This window comes from Alnus glutinosa, chromosome 12, assembly GCF_958979055.1.
Source record: "Alnus glutinosa chromosome 12, dhAlnGlut1.1, whole genome shotgun sequence".
NCBI lineage: Eukaryota > Viridiplantae > Streptophyta > Magnoliopsida > Fagales > Betulaceae > Alnus > Alnus glutinosa.
Genome location: NC_084897.1, coordinates 1,068,239 through 1,084,936, shown reverse-complemented (window position 1 = coordinate 1,084,936; position 16,698 = coordinate 1,068,239). Strand labels below are relative to the sequence as shown.

Here is a 16,698-nt window from a genome sequence, read left to right as displayed (position 1 = left end):
ATTTTCGATTTTAAAGGCTAAACTGCGATTTTATCAAATGCTTAATTGCGTTTTAAAAATCATTTTTTTTCAAATCATACGTTTTAAAACTGTTATTTTAAATCGCACTTTTTGAAATCGCAAACCCAAACGGACCCTCAAATAGATATGCAGGTTCGAAAAGGAAATTCTTTTGAGAAAAGAAGTGGCACTAATATTTTGCTCGCTATTAATCAGGTAACCACAGTAGAATTATATTGCACTACGGTTTCCAACAAAAGATAAAAACAATTCTATAGGGGTCATACCATGAGAAAGAAAAATTTGAAGAATTATTCTCAAACTACAGGTAACAAAGACAAAGTCTGCAAGGGAAACCATAAACATGGCAGAACAGGTTATACTAAACAGGGAAGCAAAATCCAGAACATCAGAAAAATGTTTCTGCAGTTGTTGCTACCTGAAACTCATAGCCAAGCACATCTATGCCTGCAATTACATAGATAAAAGAAACAGAAATGAACCAAAAAGAAAGAAACAAAAAAAAAAAAGGTCAAGGTATTTACAAAAGCTGAAATATGCTAAGGAAGCAATGTCATATACTAGAGCATGACTAACCTTGTTGGCAATATTGTTTGAGAGCCAGTCAAGTCCTTCATAGAGCCCTTCACCAGATGTGGCACATGTGCTCTGGATATACCTGAAATATATGGTGTACATGGTGAATCACTGCAGAGGAGGAGAGAGAGGGAGAGAGAAGCTAAAACATTTCTTACCAGTGGCGTTGACGGAGGGAGTGAAGGCCGAGCTTATCAGTTATCTCAGCAGCATTCATGGCGTTTGGAAGATCTTGCTTGTTTGCAAACACTAGCAGCACGGCATCCCTCAACTCATCCTGACAAAGCAACAAAGAATAATACTATCAGAGAAGACCATATAAAGCAACATTTGATGTCCATCTAAAAGGTGCAACTTCTCTTAAAGTTACTTTTACATCCTGCTCATAAGCACTGATGGTAAGAAATTCCAAAGCTTTCTCATACCTCATTTAACATCCTGTGCAGCTCATCCCTAGCTTCAGCTACACGGTCACGGTCGTTGCTATCAACCACAAATATGAGTCCTTGGGTATTTTGGAAGTAATGTCTCCACAAAGGACGGATCTGGAAGGACAAAACAAAAAATCACCCACTAGATTATTTGAGAACAACAAAGTTACACAGGAATTTAATCGATTATGATGGAATCTGATACATCTCAACATTCAGATTATGTGATCTAGAGAGGTCTGACTTCCATTATAGTATATCTGCATTTTTATGATTAGCAATATTAAATAAGAAAACAATACAAGGAAAGCAAGAAGGAGAGCAAACACCCTGCCTATTATTGATAAAAAGGCTTGCAAAGATGCATTGAAGTGTAAGCCAAATTATGTATCAGTTTCCACTTAAAAAGCCCAGAGAGAGAGGAACAATCCTACATTGTATCTTTTCTTATAGTTTAGCTCTTAGCAAAATGTCAAGTGCAAAAGTGTCCCAAATAATCAGCACCAGCCTGAAGGAAGTAATCAAACCAGCACTAGACCATACATAAGCACTCCTTTTTCAAGCTAATTAAACGATCATCTCTAAAAATGAGATATACTCAAAAAGTCACTGTCGATCTGTACACAGAAAAATTCTTTACAAAGAAAGAGAATGGGAAGTAATATGAAAAACCTCTTTATAAAGTCTACATACCTTGTCCTGGCCACCAACATCCCAGACAGTGAAGCTGATATTCTTATATTCCACAGTCTCCACATTAAATCCTGATAAATAATACATCACTTTTGCTTGTAAGAACAATGTAACACAGGAACTACTTTTAAAACGATCAAGTTAGATAAGTTATAAAATGCCTGCACGATAACAGTAGCAATCATGAAATTCAATATGCCAGCCAACAATTTAATGGGGACAGTAAAGACTTTGTAGAGCGTCATAATCAACTCAATGCAAAAAAGCATTATCCTTCCCCATAATAAGATTTTTTTTTTTTTTTCTTTTTCCGATAAGTAAAAACTTGCCTTCCCCAGAAAAAAGATTAATTTGCCGAAGAACACAGATTCATTTAAACAGGGAAAAAAAAAACCATCCCATCTCCGTTGCTAGATGTACTTTACCAAAAAAGTTATTACTACAATTGCAATACTGCTATTACTCACAAAACTAGTTTCCACCTCGAATGGCCTGAAATGAAGTTAAGTTTATGTTTGAAATCACAACCGCCATCAAAGTTCGACAAGAGAAAGCTCAAGTCCTTTCTGTATATGAAATCTTACAACCGAAATCACAATGAAAATCCCACGGTAGGCAGTTGAAAAAGAAAATTGAATTTAACTCCACTGATCAATAAATTCACCTCATTGATTTACTGATGTTCGAACTTACCAATGGTAGGAATTGTGGTGACTATCTCTCCCAGCTTGAGCTTGTAGAGAATGGTGGTCTTACCAGCGGCATCGAGACCCACCATGAGTATACGCATCTCTTTCTTAGCAAACAGACGACTGAAAAGCTTGGTGAAAGACAGCCCCATTTTTTTCTCCCGTTATTCTATATCCAGGCAACAAGAACCCAGAAAGCACATTGTTTAGAAAATGCAATACTTATCAGTTCTTAACCAAATAATGTACACCCATGAGCATGACTGATCAAGTGTAAACATTTGCGCGTGTGGTTAAATGTGATCACGAGAGTGGACGGTTGATATAGTATAATTGGATCAAGAGCTAAAGTACGAAGAGTGAAGATTGTGCATGGGAGATTTGGGCCTATTCAAGGGGGACGCGAGCCCCCCTCCCGCCCCCCTCTATCTCCGCCACTGGATCCAACGGCGGAGAAACTGAATCTCATGTAAATGACAGCTAGAATATCAAAATGGTACATAAATTTGAAAGAAAAAAGATGTATCAAACTGTATAATTCCAATCATGTAGCGAGAGATCCAAAGGGATTTACAGAAATTCAATTCACGAATAAATTATAGAAATAATAGATCGAGGAATTTTTTTTTTCAGAAAACAAAGCTACCATAAGACAATCACATCAATGGCGAAGATCTGAAAGAAAAATTTCTAGAAAGAAACGAATTTCAACGACTTGCCTGAGGACGGTAACAGAGATCTATCCCTCTCTCTTGCTGTAAAGGAAAGGAGGTGTCCTTCGCAACAATGCTGGCAGAGGAAACGAGCGACGTGTTTATTTATAGAAAACTGCGAGAGTGAGTTTCAAATTCGTTTCCACGCTGTTTTTTATTTATTTATTTATTATTATTATTTTGGGAGTTTAATGTCCCTTTTTGTTTACGATTTTAAGACGTGTAAGTTAAAAATAGCAATTTTAAAACTTTTTATTTGAAAATATAATTTTTAAAAATACAGTTAAATAATTGGTAAAATAGAGTTTAATTTTTAAAATTGTGTGTGAGTGTGTGTTTTTTTTTTTTTTTTTAATTTTTTAAATGTACAATTTGTCTGCGATTTGAAAATTCATATTTTTCTATATTTTTAAATTGCAATTTTTAAAATGTACACTCCCAAACATATATTTTTTGTGATTCGGTTTAAAATCGTAATTTTGATCAGCAAAATTGCGAGTAATTCTATAATAAGATGGCTTTAAAAATCACCATTAAGCGTGTGATTGATCAAATAGTGATTTTGATAAAATGATAATTTTAAAAATCACCTTATTTTTTTTATGGACACTTATATAACATTTAGAATTACTCTGTCAAATGCACTCTAATAAGCAACGATGTCATATTAGACTATCAGCTTTGATTGTTAACGTATTGGATATATATATAAAAATGTATAATAGCTTTTATTAAAAAAACAAAATTTGATGTGATATAAAAGTGAATATATTTTTTAATGGGTATTTATTTAATAGGATTTTAATTTGAAAATATATTTTGTATAAAGTGCACGTAAACTTTTACAATTTTTTTTTGTTTCACTCATGGACCATGGTTTGGACTTAAACCATTGGAATTAAGCATCACGGACAAAGATCCTCTCCATTTCATGTAATATTGAGGATATAATTGTCTTTTTACATTTTTATAAAATATGAGAAGACAACTACCCCTCACTTTTAAACTAAATGAAGAGAATCCTTTCCATTTGATCCAAATTCCGATTGACCGCCACTCGCTTTTCCTTCTGGACTCTTTCCGTACTCCTTTACAATTGCAAGATTTTCCAAATGAAGCTTGATAACAAAGCAAGCAATGGCTTACCGATTACTGTTCTTTTACTGAATGTTTAGTTGAGAGACAGAGAGAGAGAGGGAGAGAGAGAGAGAGAGAGAGGAAGACGAAAAGCAACAAGACTGGTCTTTCCTTTTAACTTTTATTCTTCACAAGAGAACGCTTAGAAACCAGAAGTAGCATTATCTTCTTAGCTCTGAAGGAGCAGGGAGGAATGGGTTGGGGTTGTTTAGAGCAGGTTGCAGGAGGAGGAGGGCTTAGATGCTAAATCTGCACTGCTCATTTCAACTCTAAAGATCATGCAGCCGGTGACATGTCGGCTAGCCCTCCGGCCATCCTCTCTGCCTTCTCTCCGCGCTCACCTGGAAATCACGTATACTAAGATTAGTATACAAATAAGGAAATATAATGTATTTCAAAAAATTTGGTCATCCAAAGTACAATGAGTTACCAGTTCGAACTCTTATCAGGTCCGAGACAGGCACCACTGCACATTCAATGGAAAACCATTACTAGTTTGATAAGAAAAGCTGAACCCAGAAAACACCTTCCACACCCCACCAAAAAAATAAAAGCAAATGGCCAACATTATGATTATAGTACATGAGCAACAAATAACTTGATTATATAAACGAAACTCAAGTACAGGTATCTGGGTTTTACTCTCTAGTAGTGGCCAGCCTCAAACAGCATGGCTTAATTGCCTACCACCCTGGACTGTACAAGTCACTTTTGATAAGTCTTTGATGAAGTAATTTGATTCAAAAGGTTTCAATTGATGAGATAATTCTGGTGCAGCTAAATTATCTGATAAGTAGGCATGTTAAAGTTCTACTACATTCCCCATTAGCCAACTGTCTGACTTTCATAAGTGTAAAATTAACCCAATTCTATTCATAAAAAAAAAAAAAAATAAAAAAAAAAATAAAAAAAATCACCCCACTTCTCACTGTTTTCACTTTTTGGTTCAAAGCATTTAGATCTTTCCTAAAAGCATATGTATCAACTTCACTAATTGAAGGAAACATGTTTCACCGAGCATTTAGATCTTTCCTTAGTAGTACTTTCTTTTTTTTTTCTTTTTTCTTTTTTTTCCATATTCATTCCTAGTTTATTTGTAGCTAGTGCAGTGCTCATGTCAAAAGTGGCACGGCTTCTGATTTCTGCAACAATGTTCGTTCCCACAAAGAATTGCAGAAATCCTCAGCAAGACAAGAAATCTAGCAATATCAATAAAATAATTTTATTTTGTCTGTCAATGTGTGTGCTTTCTTTCTCCAGTGGTTTAATAGAAGGCTTCAGATTAAGTGAAGCACTACCATGAGAGGTGTCCCTAAGAAAATGCAACTGTCATTCATCTGGAGAATTACAGTTCACCAAATCAGAACCAATTCCCTAAAGCTGCGAATGTGATCTAGTGTAATTTTGTACATCTGGTAATCCCTAACACCAAATAGAGGCAATGTACAATATTATGAAAATCCCTAAAATAACTTTATATTAATAACCTAACAAGAAAGAAAATAAAATAAAGCTGCATAAAAACCAACAAAGGTTTAATTTTCCATCAACCTGCTTGTATATTTAGACTCATATATTAGCCTTAAAGCTTAAAATAAATAAATAAATAAATAAATAAATAAAGGAGTCCAAATCTACTCACCAGAACTAACAAAGAAATTTGAAATCTTACCGAAAATTTTGCCATCGCCAATCTCTCCGGTCCTTGCCTCCTTTATTATCTTGTCTATTACTGCTTCAACCTAAGAGAGGATGGCATCCAGATACTAATTAGCAACATTATAGCGGCAAAATATACCATGAATTTTTTCCCTTACTGGGCAGCAATGTCGCAAATAGTTAACTTATTTGCTAGAGAAATAATGGTTTAGTTTCTAATTCATACAACAGACATACCACTTAGACTCCTCATACCTGATCTTTGCTCACCACAATTTCCATTTTAACTTTAGCAACAAAGTTGTCTTCAGAAAATTCAGAGCCTGCAAAGCAATAACAAGAAATGAAAAAGAGCAAAATACAACCTTCACAACTATATAAGAAAGAGCAGATAAAAAGGTAAGCACAACTAACTGCAAGAAAATTTTGTTTGGCACCAAGAGAGAGAGAGAGTGAAAAAACAACAACAAAAAGAATATTAAATGCGAAGGAAAAATCCATATCAAAGTATAACTAATCGGTTAATGAACCACATAACTGTTTTAAATCTGATGGATTGCAAGTATGCATTGCGAATGAAGGAGGGGGTGCAAAATTGAGAAAATGTATTTTCTTTGTAAGAGAAAAATCAAAATCAACTAATCTAATTAGTACATAATATTTAGCCATAGTAAATCAAGAGCTCAACATTTCTAAACAACACACTTACCGCCCTGCCTTTCTGCTGAACCACCTTGAGCACCAAAGCCCCGAACATCAGATACTGTAACACCACGAATTCCCATCTTCAACAGGGCCTTTATTTTTCAGAAGGAAAAAAAATGAATATTATTTCCACATCATCTAATTAAGTAGCTTAGTCAAATTCATGGTTTGGAGAAGTTCATTAAGTAGAGAAAAATTGTAAAGCAGAATATAGGCCAAAGCTGTGATAAAATGGTAAAGGCATCTCTCCTTTCATAACTTTAGCATTAATGCATATATGATAGTTTGAGGAATTTCAGAAATGAATGAAATAGTATACATCAAAATGGTGGCCAAAGGCATCAGTCTATAGCACTAGGGTTAGGGTAAGGTATCGTTGATGAAAATAAGATGTATATAGCAACAGGGTGGAAAGTCATTAATACTGTCCTTTACTTACCATTGAAATAACTATCACGTACGGATGTTATAGTTGACTACCAAATAGTTCTTGTCTTTTACCAACCGCTGCCTCCTTCAACCCTTTCATATATTGTTGTTACGTGTTACAATAACAAAGGGCAAAAATTTCGGGTGCATCATGTGAGGTCACAGTTATGAAACTTTTATGCAACTTCGAGAATAGACAAACTGATTCTGTTACAAAACAGGGATTAAATTGAGTTTGTCGTGACATAAACCGACATTATAGTTTGTTCGGCTGATATAGAATGTTTGGGAAAGTCCAAATTTCGTCACACTAAAGTAGGATGCAGTTCCCAAAAATGGTTAAGAAGATCCAAGGGAAGTAATCTGCCCCCTATATTTTTAATGATTTTGTCGTTGCGCCATTCTTGGCAGGCCAGATGGTGGTAATCTTGACTTAATCAGCATCCTGCCTCGACTCTAAGGCAGTGGCACTGAACTTGGCCTACAGCTTCAAAATCTGGACAAGGGTAACAACAGCCTATATTTGGTTCTTTTCACATGTTGTGACTTGGTTCTTTTCACATGTTGTGACAAGACAAGCTGGTAAATGACCACAAAATTTAGAGGGTCAATAAAACAAGGGTTTTGCCTGAGATGGAAGATGTCTTGATTAAGAAAATTATCCATAAATTCTCTTCATACTTTGGCACCCTTTATCTTGTGATCTCCAACTGACAACTTTCAACTCAATGCCGTCACTTCATTCTCTACTCATCTCATGGTGTCACAGTGACACCCCATTCAGGCCACAGTGTCCGGTGGACCCTCCCCTCACCATTTGCATGTAAGTTTTGTAGCTTGGGAATTTACTTTAACAAAAATTCATTAACACAAGGTACCACTGACCTTCACTACATAAGATTTTGGAGCTTTTAAAATTTATATTGCACAGAAATGCATATATGAAAACATTCATGAATCTCTAGTCTCTACTGAATTTGGTCATGGCAGTAATAAATTCCATACATGCAAATGCTATTGAGTATTTTAGAAATTGACTACAACCTAAGAAAAGAGTCTTGTAATTACTACTTAGAGGTTAAACATATCTCAGATATCAATTTCGCAACTAATGACGGATACCTTAATTGCATATTTTCTAAACTTTCCAACATAACCCAAAAAAAGCAACGCAAAATCTATCTCCAATCACACATAGTCATGGTCAAGTTTCATTAACTCTTACCGAAGAAACCTTCGGGATTCGCCAGGGCCTATTTCGTCCCAAATTCAGCAGCAAAACAAAGATAATGAAAACAGAGTTAGGCATGGCAAACTCAATGAGGTCATTTCAACAAAAAAAAAAAACAAAAAGAAAGAAGAAAAAACCATGACTATATTGATCTAGAAAACATTGCTAAAACATGCATGCAGGCTTACTAAGCCATACACACACAAAAAGCATATAATCAATCACATGCACGAAACAAAAAACACAGAAAATGAAGCGGGTTGAGAAATACACGCACCTCAGAATAGCTTCCACTTTGTAAAACTTCGAGTCGGGGAGATAATCTAAAAGCAAAGCAAGAGTAAAAATATCAACACTTTGAGACACCCAACTAATAATTCACTAAATTTGTAATCTTTATCCAACACCCATGAATATATTTCCCCAAAAAAGACGGCAAAGAGTGTCAGACACACCAGGAGAGCTCTGGGCTCTGATGATGGGCACAATTGAGGCATTCCTGGTGTGCTTCAGGGTCACATTGAGCTGAGAAGGGAGGTGGGAGCCTCCGAACTTGGGGCGAAGGATCGAGGAGGCGAAGTCCGTGAGAGGGAGGTCTTTGAAGTGGGCATGGAGGGGACCAAGCGCGCGAGGTTTCGCCATTGTAGCCATGGTTGTTGGTGAATCAGTAGCCAGCAGGAGCAAAAGGGGTCAGGTACTGCTCATGCGGCCTCGCAGTTAACGCTACGGGGCTTTTATTGGGAAAAAAAGTTTGGAGTATTGGATCAGCTTGGAAATCACGCATGGAGGACGCTTGGGAGTCTATGAGGGTGGGGGATCATGGCTGATTCAGCGCTGATCTGCTCCCTCCATGCTCAATTTGGCCCATCACACTGGGAAAAAGCCCAATTACAGCTTATATAGACGTAGACATGAAATTGAGAAAGAGTAATAATACAGCTTTTCATACTCATTTCAAATGGATTTTTTATATTAATAATTTTAAAAAAAATAAAATAAAAACCTCTTAGAACGCGTCACGTCAATTGATGTGAAATGAGTATAAAAAATGAGTATGAATAGTAATACTATTCATCGAGAAAATAGGAGAATTATCTTTACGAGTAATATTACTCTTCACGCTCATTTTACCTTGACTAATGTGTTTAAGTGATTTTTTTATGTCAGCTACCCAAAAAAAAAAAAAGAACTCACTTAAAATACGCAACGCCAACCAAATAATGATAAACACAAATTTTATTATATCTAAACCTACATGATTATTTATTTTATTTTATTTTTTAAAAAAAATGTTTTGCTTGTTTGACTATATGATTTTGATGCCTCATCAAACTTTATAATAAAAACAATGTTGGCTAAACATTGTAGTGAAAGGGCAAGGAGTCAAGGACCATATGCTATCATACATTCGACATTGGATTTTATTATAATCAGTTTATAATTTTTATTATAACATCTTATAAAACTAATGTGGTGGTCCATGTGACCCTTATGGCCTTATTATTTTAGTTACAATCAATTTTAATTGTTTAGTAACTAACATAATAAGTTTTATATTAATTTGTACAAAATTTCTAGAAAAAATTGTAGTCAAGTCTAAAACGCAATACAGTACAATTTCTAATAAATATGATCATGCAAATTATTAAGGATTTACCTTGGAGTGTTAAAATATCAAAGTATGTTAAGTTAAGAGTTTCTCATTTAATTTATCGTCGTCTTCTTTTCTTTTCTTTTTTTTAAAAAACAAAAAAAAATAAAAAATCTGAGTATTTCATTTATCAAAGATCAGGAGCATAAAACTCTTATATCACAAAGCATAAAGCTCTGCAAAATTATAGCCATACGCTATGAGGTTACATAATCATTAGATACAAACAAAATTCTTACAATAAAGTGTTATATATAGCTTTTATTTTCCGCTAACCGCTAACCTATGTACAAAAATAGTTAAAGAGCAAATTTGTTCCGAGCAAACTAAATCTAAGACAAGAGTAGTCAAATATCTTAAAAATTTAATTTAACGTGTAGTTAAACTTCTATTGCAGGGAATTTATGACACTCTTCGAAGAAAGTTGGCTATATTTTTTGAAGATATCATGGGCTAAAATTCTATTGGTTGACACGAATATGCCTAGGAAATTTTTTAACCAAAGATCCCATTTTTCTTTTTTAAAAAAATGAAATCGATCCTTATGATTTAGATCATTTTCAAATTGTTTCTTATAAATTAAATTTTATTTCATTGCTCGCTGCCTTTTGGATGGAAGAATCTATTTAACTGTCCAAAGTGTGAAGAGTAATGAAATAAGATTAAAATAACAAATAGCAATTTGAAAATGACATAAAATATAGGGACTAATTTAATTTTTTTTTAATCAAAAACTTTAAAAGAATATGTAGGATTAAAAAAAAAGAAGATCGAATAGAGCTAGGGCTGATAATTTTTTATTTGAGCTGCAAATTTAACATGAAATTAGTAAGTTAGAGTCGAGAGGTATAACCTGTTTAATTAAATGGGTCGGGTTAAGATTAACCTATATAGTTTTTATATTCATACTTTGACACAATCCGAACCCGACACATAATATTTAAAATTGATAATTTTTACCCGACCTGCAAATAATAATGGGCTTATGGGCCAAAAGCATGAAAATAATAATGGGTGTCCTCAAACGGGCCAAACCCAATCACTATGACAGAAAGAGGGAGTGTGTGAACAGGTGAAGCGGTAGAGTTGGTGTAAACGGAGCTGAAGAAAACAAGATCCGATATTTGCTGGAGAACTTGAACTTCTGGTTATCATTGAAAGATTATCAAACTGGGTTTCCCCACATCCAATCGGTAACACAAGAATGGCTTCAAAGGAGGGAGTGGGTGAAGCCGAAGAGTTCGTGTACAGAATCAGCACGGCGAAGGAGTGGGAAGAGTTGCAAAAGACTGGGTCTATCTTCGGTGGAGAACTTGACAAGTCTTCTCGTTTCATCCATCTCAGCAGTCTCCATCAGGTCCTTAGTTTTACACTCGGTTGTTGTCAATCTACATGTCTTTGCCTTCTTTGACATTTTTCTTCGACTACATTGAACAAAATTAACAAAACTTTCATTGAAAGTCCTATTTCATTTCATTTTTTCCTCAAAAGTGTATTGGGTCCTTTTTTTTTTTTCATTAACAATGGTGCTATTTAGAACAAATATATTTATTTTGAAACTGTCTTTTATGTATCTGTGCTTTTGGTTTGGTTATTTGAAAGGATAAGAGGAAAATGAAAGGAAAATTCTTTAATTACACTGTGGCTGGTTTATTCCCAGGAATCTGGGCGGTTAATTGCTGTATCATTTAATTAGTGGAATATTATTTATCCCAAAAGCTTAAGTTGATGAAAAATGTTGAATTTAATCATTCAATTATCTTATCTTTAATTGAGATAAGAGGTGAATTACAGAAACAAAGATGTTGTTCAAACTTAGGACCTCTTGTTAAATTATCACTCATCTTAAGAGTTTAAGCTGAAAAGATGAATTTAGTGATTAGTTTAAGCCCCTTTAGTGATTAGTTATAATGATTTTCTTGTATTGTTTTTCTCTTCTTCTTAGTTGTCGTTCTTGTATACTCCCTGTGTACTTAATCGCACTTTGCGTTTTTTATGAAATTTCTCTTACTTATAAAAAAGAAGAAGATGAATTTAATCATTTGATCAATATTTTAATACTATATTAATGCAATGTTTTTATTTGAGGGTAAAACTGATTCCATATAGTGGCTGATTTGCAGGTACATCCAACATTACAGAATTTTTTCTTGAACAACAAGGGGGATTTGTACTTGCTTCAAATCGAGGCTAAGAAGGTATGCTTGTAGACAGAAATTAGCTGTAGAGGCAACAGAAATTTCATGTTTGCTTTGAGTGATGTATAGAATACATGTGTATTGATGTGAAGGGATGACAAGCAGTAACAAGTTTGAAAAGGAAACCTTTGATTAGCCTATGTTGGAGTAAACATGTATGTTTCACGCTGTATAGTAATCATAAAAGTTAGTGGTTAACATAACATTGTTGAGTCCGAATCAATTTGATGATATCCCAAACAGGATATATCAAGGTATGACTTGAAGACTTTCTAGGAATTTATTTTCTGAACAGTCAAGCATGAGATGGAATGAGAGACCAATTGTTTTGCCCATACGTCGTCTGAGAATAGCATTTTAATCTGTTGATGAGTATTTCAATTTGTTTCTTATTTTAGTCTCTGCATTTGTTGAACCCAGATAATTTAAAATGGTTAAAGGGCTGAAGGCACCAACTGGAAAGGGTTGGGTCCAGATAACTTTCTTAATAGAGTGTCATTTTTAAAAATTTGCTCAACAGCTCAAGTATGTTTGAATAAATAGAATCTGAGTTACAATCATGTAGTACACGTAATTAGGACATCTTAAAAAAATGTCCCTGGAAGCATATATCCTTGTGGTAGATACACCCTTGAAGCTCAATCATTGTTGAGTTCCTGCAACTTGGGGGTGCCAACTTAAAGAGATGAAGGCCAAATATGGGATTTGAAGGATGGAATACTGAGCAAGAATATATTGTAGAACTTGAATTCTTGATTCTTGAGACTATATATGTTATATGAAAAGCTAATATTATCCTTTTTTTTGGGAAAAGTACACATAACCCCCTCAAACTACTATATTATTGTCAATGTACCTCCCAAACTACCAATTGTGTCAATCTCCCCCCTTAAACTACCAGAAAATGTCAATGTCCCCCTAATGACAAAAATGCCCTTCATAAAATTATTAAAATAAAATAAAAACTAAAAAAAAATTATTAAAAAAATATAAAATAACAAAAAATTATTCCAACAAAAAAATTAAAAATTAAAACTGTTTTTTTTTTTTTTTGAATAATAATTTTCAGTTTTTTTTTTTCTTTAAAAAAAAATTGTTCTTTTTCGTTTTTTTTAATTAAATAAAAACTGGTTTTTTTTTTTCATTTGTTTTTTTTTTTTAAATAAATAAATAAATTTCAGTTATTTTTTGTTTTTTCGTTTTTTTTTTCTTTAAAAAAAAATGTTCTTTTTTCGTTTTTTAATTTAATAAAAAATGGTTTTTTTTTCATTTGTTTTATTTTTTTTTAAATAAATAAATTTCTGTTATTTTTTGTTTAAAAATATTTGTTATTTTTCGTTTTTAATTTAATAAAAACTGGTTTTTCTTTTTTATTTTTTTCATTTGTTTTTTTTTTTAAAAAAAAAAAATCAGTCATTTTTTGTTTACTTTTTTTAAAAAAAAAAATTAAAAAATTTGTTCTTTTTTTTTAAAATATTTTTTTTTCATTTTTTATTTAATTTAATTTAATTTAATTTTTAATTTTTTTTAAGTTTTTTAGTTTTAGTTTTAATTTTTTTGAATTTATGAGAACATTTTTGTCTTATTCAAAAAAAATTAGGGTCATTTTTGTCTTTTTGTTGGTCTTAGGGGGGACATTGACATTTTCTGATAGTTTAAGGGGGGAGATTGACACAATTAGTAGTTTATGGGGTACATTGACAATTAAGTGGTAGTTTGAGGGGGTTATGTGTACTTTTTCCTTTTTTTTTTTTTTTATTGATTGTGTATTAACATAAAAAATTGGACTTTTAATTGGTTGCCTTTTTACGTGCATGTTGTTGTAGCTTGGTGACGGATTAGTATATGAAATTGTGGATGGTTCCAATAGCTTTCCCCATTTCTATGGCCCATCTGGAAGTTTTAGTCCTCTTCCCTTATCAGCGGTCACGAAAGCAGAGAAGCTGTCTCTATCTGGTGGCCAGTTCAAATGTAGTTTGCTAGATTAAGCAGTTATGTTAAGTTGCTTTGATTTCTTCACATCCCTTTTGTATTGTGGGCAGAAAGAGAGAGAGAGATTCATGTTGGAATTGTTATTATTACTGTGCTAAGATATGGAATAGGTGGTAAGACTTCATAGTAGTAGTTGGATCTGGTTGATATGCATAATAACATACGTAATATTCTATTGTGGGACTCAAAGTTCCACTGTTGTGCCATGTTTCGATCTTCCGTCTTTTTGTGATAGAATGGGTAATGCCCTAACGAGTGGTAGAGTTGTTGGTTTGTTGGAAATGTCAGTTTTGAAGTCGCTGCAATTTAGAAGTGTGGATGATGGTTCCTTGGTGCTAATGTGGTATATTTGGAGGGAACGTAATGCTCGAAACTTTGTGAGAAGGCAGTGATAGAGTTAAAAGCTATTATGTTCAAATTGCTTTATTCTTGGATGGTTGCTCACAATAGTTCATGCTTTTCTAATTTTCTAGAATTTTTGGATTTGTGTTCTTCTTCTCCCTAACTGAGTGTTTTTCTTGCATACTTGTGTATTTAGTTTGCTCTTCTCTGCGTGTTTTTTATAAGATTGAATTACTTATACTCTAGCTCCTATCTTTGGATAGGTGCTAGCTTGGATCTACACTGGACATGTTTCTTGGCCATGACCAATCCAAAGATCTAGACACTCCATATATTCAAATCATAATGTGAAGATGGAAAGAAAGAGAGTATCAATTCAATGCATCTTTATCTTAGGAAAATAAAATATATATACCAAGAAACATGTCCAGTGTAGATCCAAGCTATCCCCACCTGCCTGCTAATTCTACCTCACAAGAACTTTATATATATTCTAGAAATATATTAAATTTTTATTACAAATTGATACTCTAATGGAAATGAAATATATTATTGTTATTATTGCTACTAAGTAATATAGATATAGCTATATTATACAACTACACAAATTCGAGTAATAGACCTTCTCAATAAAACAGAACAACTGATTACTATCAAAATGATTTGAATTGTTTTCTGATAGGACTAATACGCTGATTTGCTCACCATTTTTTCCTCTTAAAACTAAAGAAATATCCTTTCATTTAGTTATATTGTGATTGATCATATATAGATTATAGGCTCGACCAATCCGGATTGGAAAACAGACTTTAAATATTATAGTATTGAAAAACAGACTTTCCATATTTGTGTTGCGGCAAAGTCAACATTGCAACAGTATTGCTAAAGGAAAATAAAAGAGGGTGATGGATAATGTGCATTTATTAAAATAATGTTATATATCATATTTTTATTTTACAATGTTGATATGGTAGTTCTATGAGAGAATCATATTTGGGTTACCGATCTGATAACCACCCCAAGTGGGCTTAGTTTGAGCGCCTTATGTGCGAACCTAGATCTGACAACTGGACCAAGTGGGCTCAATCCACACACGACATGTTTAACGATCTGATAACTGACTCAAGTTAGTCTGACCTCTTTTTCGACCCATGTCGGCTATGCTTCCCGACCATCGTCTTTGTTCACCTTACCATATCAAGATCACACTCGAATTTGGTTACGTGTCACACCTGATTTGGCCCTATTCGAGCTCACGTCCAAGTTTTGGTTCCCTTCGTACAGGATCATCATTATTTTAATCAACACATCACTTGGCTGAGCTCACGCTCAGGTCCTTATTCTTGTTGCATTAGATCTACTTCAGCAAAAAAAAAAAAAAAAAGAAGGGAAAATCAAGAAAAACAAATAATTTTTCTTTCCAAATTCAATTTCCCACCTTGAGTTTGAGAGGAGATGTTAGGATATATATATTTTTCATATTAGGTTGATACTAAAATATTTTCTATTTAGTATTCAAATCTTAGAAATTTGATTACCATACTTGTATTTTCTCACTTACCACAGTTTTCCTAGAAAATAAAGACAATTTGTATTGTAAATAAATCAAATCAATAAGAGCAGCATCTATCCCTTTAAACAATTCACAGTAGTGGACAACTGAACATAGGTGCCTAATATCGAACCACCCCAAATTTTTTTGCCTTTCTCTCTCTTCCGCTTATTTTATTATTCCTCATAAATTTCTATAGTGTCATTAGTGGATAGTTGTTGTTTCTAATAACGTCACGGGGCATGTGCAAGAGTTTGCATTTGTTATCATGTTTTTAAAGTAAAGAAGGACTAAGTTTTTCTCTAAACATGATCGGAAGAATTTTTTTTAACCCAATTTATTAAACTGAAATATATTCTTAATGCATGTAATTCTCATATATATTTTTAATAGATGTCTTCCATACAGTCAACCCATTCTCAAAAGCATTTTTAAATTAATATATTCTAAGAACATACGTCAATTTAATAGACTTAATTTGAAGAATTCCTCTAACCCAATTTGAATGAAAACTTTGTCCATTAAGTAGTTCAAATTTTGTTAGATTAATACTTGTCAACTTTTTTTTTTTTTTTTTTTTTAAAAAAAAAAAAAAAATCTTCATCTTTCTTTGATTTATTTTATCTAACTTAATAGTAAGGGCTGGTCATATGTCATAAGATCATTTCTTACAAGTACT

The 16,698-nt window shown here is 33.3% G+C and overlaps 3 protein-coding genes across 3 annotated transcripts; 1 reads left to right on the top strand and 2 right to left on the bottom strand.

Moving 5' to 3' along the window:
* Positions 1–247: 247 nt before the first annotated feature.
* Positions 248–3,286, bottom strand: LOC133852307 (ADP-ribosylation factor-like). Its single transcript, XM_062289039.1, has 7 exons — positions 3,130–3,286; positions 2,415–2,579; positions 1,722–1,792; positions 1,023–1,142; positions 756–874; positions 598–679; positions 248–468 (listed from the first exon to the last, which is right to left on the bottom strand). The coding sequence occupies exons 2-7, from the start codon at positions 2,560–2,562 to the stop codon at positions 463–465; spliced, it is 546 nt and encodes a 181-aa protein (XP_062145023.1). The 5' UTR covers positions 2,563–2,579; positions 3,130–3,286; the 3' UTR covers positions 248–462.
* A 941-nt stretch (positions 3,287–4,227) lies between these two features.
* On the bottom strand, positions 4,228–9,140 carry LOC133851945 (nitrogen regulatory protein P-II homolog). Its single transcript, XM_062288581.1, has 8 exons — positions 8,740–9,140; positions 8,562–8,607; positions 8,279–8,306; positions 6,629–6,716; positions 6,175–6,242; positions 5,933–6,002; positions 4,691–4,726; positions 4,228–4,601 (listed from the first exon to the last, which is right to left on the bottom strand). The coding sequence occupies exons 1-8, from the start codon at positions 8,933–8,935 to the stop codon at positions 4,537–4,539; spliced, it is 597 nt and encodes a 198-aa protein (XP_062144565.1). The 5' UTR covers positions 8,936–9,140; the 3' UTR covers positions 4,228–4,536.
* Positions 9,141–10,975: 1,835 nt separating this feature from the next.
* Positions 10,976–14,331, top strand: LOC133851736 (uncharacterized). The gene is made up of 3 exons (XM_062288291.1): positions 10,976–11,292; positions 12,059–12,133; positions 13,960–14,331. The coding sequence occupies exons 1-3, from the start codon at positions 11,140–11,142 to the stop codon at positions 14,119–14,121; spliced, it is 390 nt and encodes a 129-aa protein (XP_062144275.1). The 5' UTR covers positions 10,976–11,139; the 3' UTR covers positions 14,122–14,331.
* Positions 14,332–16,698: the final 2,367 nt, after the last annotated feature.

Coding starts and splice junctions, on each gene's coding strand:
- LOC133852307 (XM_062289039.1), bottom strand. CDS start 2,562: ATGGGGCTGTCTTTCACCAAGCTTTTCAGTCGTCTGTTTGCTAAGAAA. Junction 1,793..2,414: donor CACCACAATTCCTACCATTG/GTAAGTTCGAAC, acceptor ATTATTTATCAG/GATTTAATGTGGAGACTGTG. Junction 875..1,022: donor TGCACAGGATGTTAAATGAG/GTATGAGAAAGC, acceptor TTGCTTTGTCAG/GATGAGTTGAGGGATGCCGT.
- LOC133851945 (XM_062288581.1), bottom strand. CDS start 8,935: ATGGCTACAATGGCGAAACCTCGCGCGCTTGGTCCCCTCCATGCCCAC. Junction 6,243..6,628: donor TTCAGCAGAAAGGCAGGGCG/GTAAGTGTGTTG, acceptor ATTGCTTTGCAG/GCTCTGAATTTTCTGAAGAC. Junction 4,602..4,690: donor CCTGATAAGAGTTCGAACTG/GTAACTCATTGT, acceptor CGTGATTTCCAG/GTGAGCGCGGAGAGAAGGCA.
- LOC133851736 (XM_062288291.1), top strand. CDS start 11,140: ATGGCTTCAAAGGAGGGAGTGGGTGAAGCCGAAGAGTTCGTGTACAGA. Junction 11,293..12,058: donor ATCTCAGCAGTCTCCATCAG/GTCCTTAGTTTT, acceptor GCTGATTTGCAG/GTACATCCAACATTACAGAA. Junction 12,134..13,959: donor TTCAAATCGAGGCTAAGAAG/GTATGCTTGTAG, acceptor ATGTTGTTGTAG/CTTGGTGACGGATTAGTATA.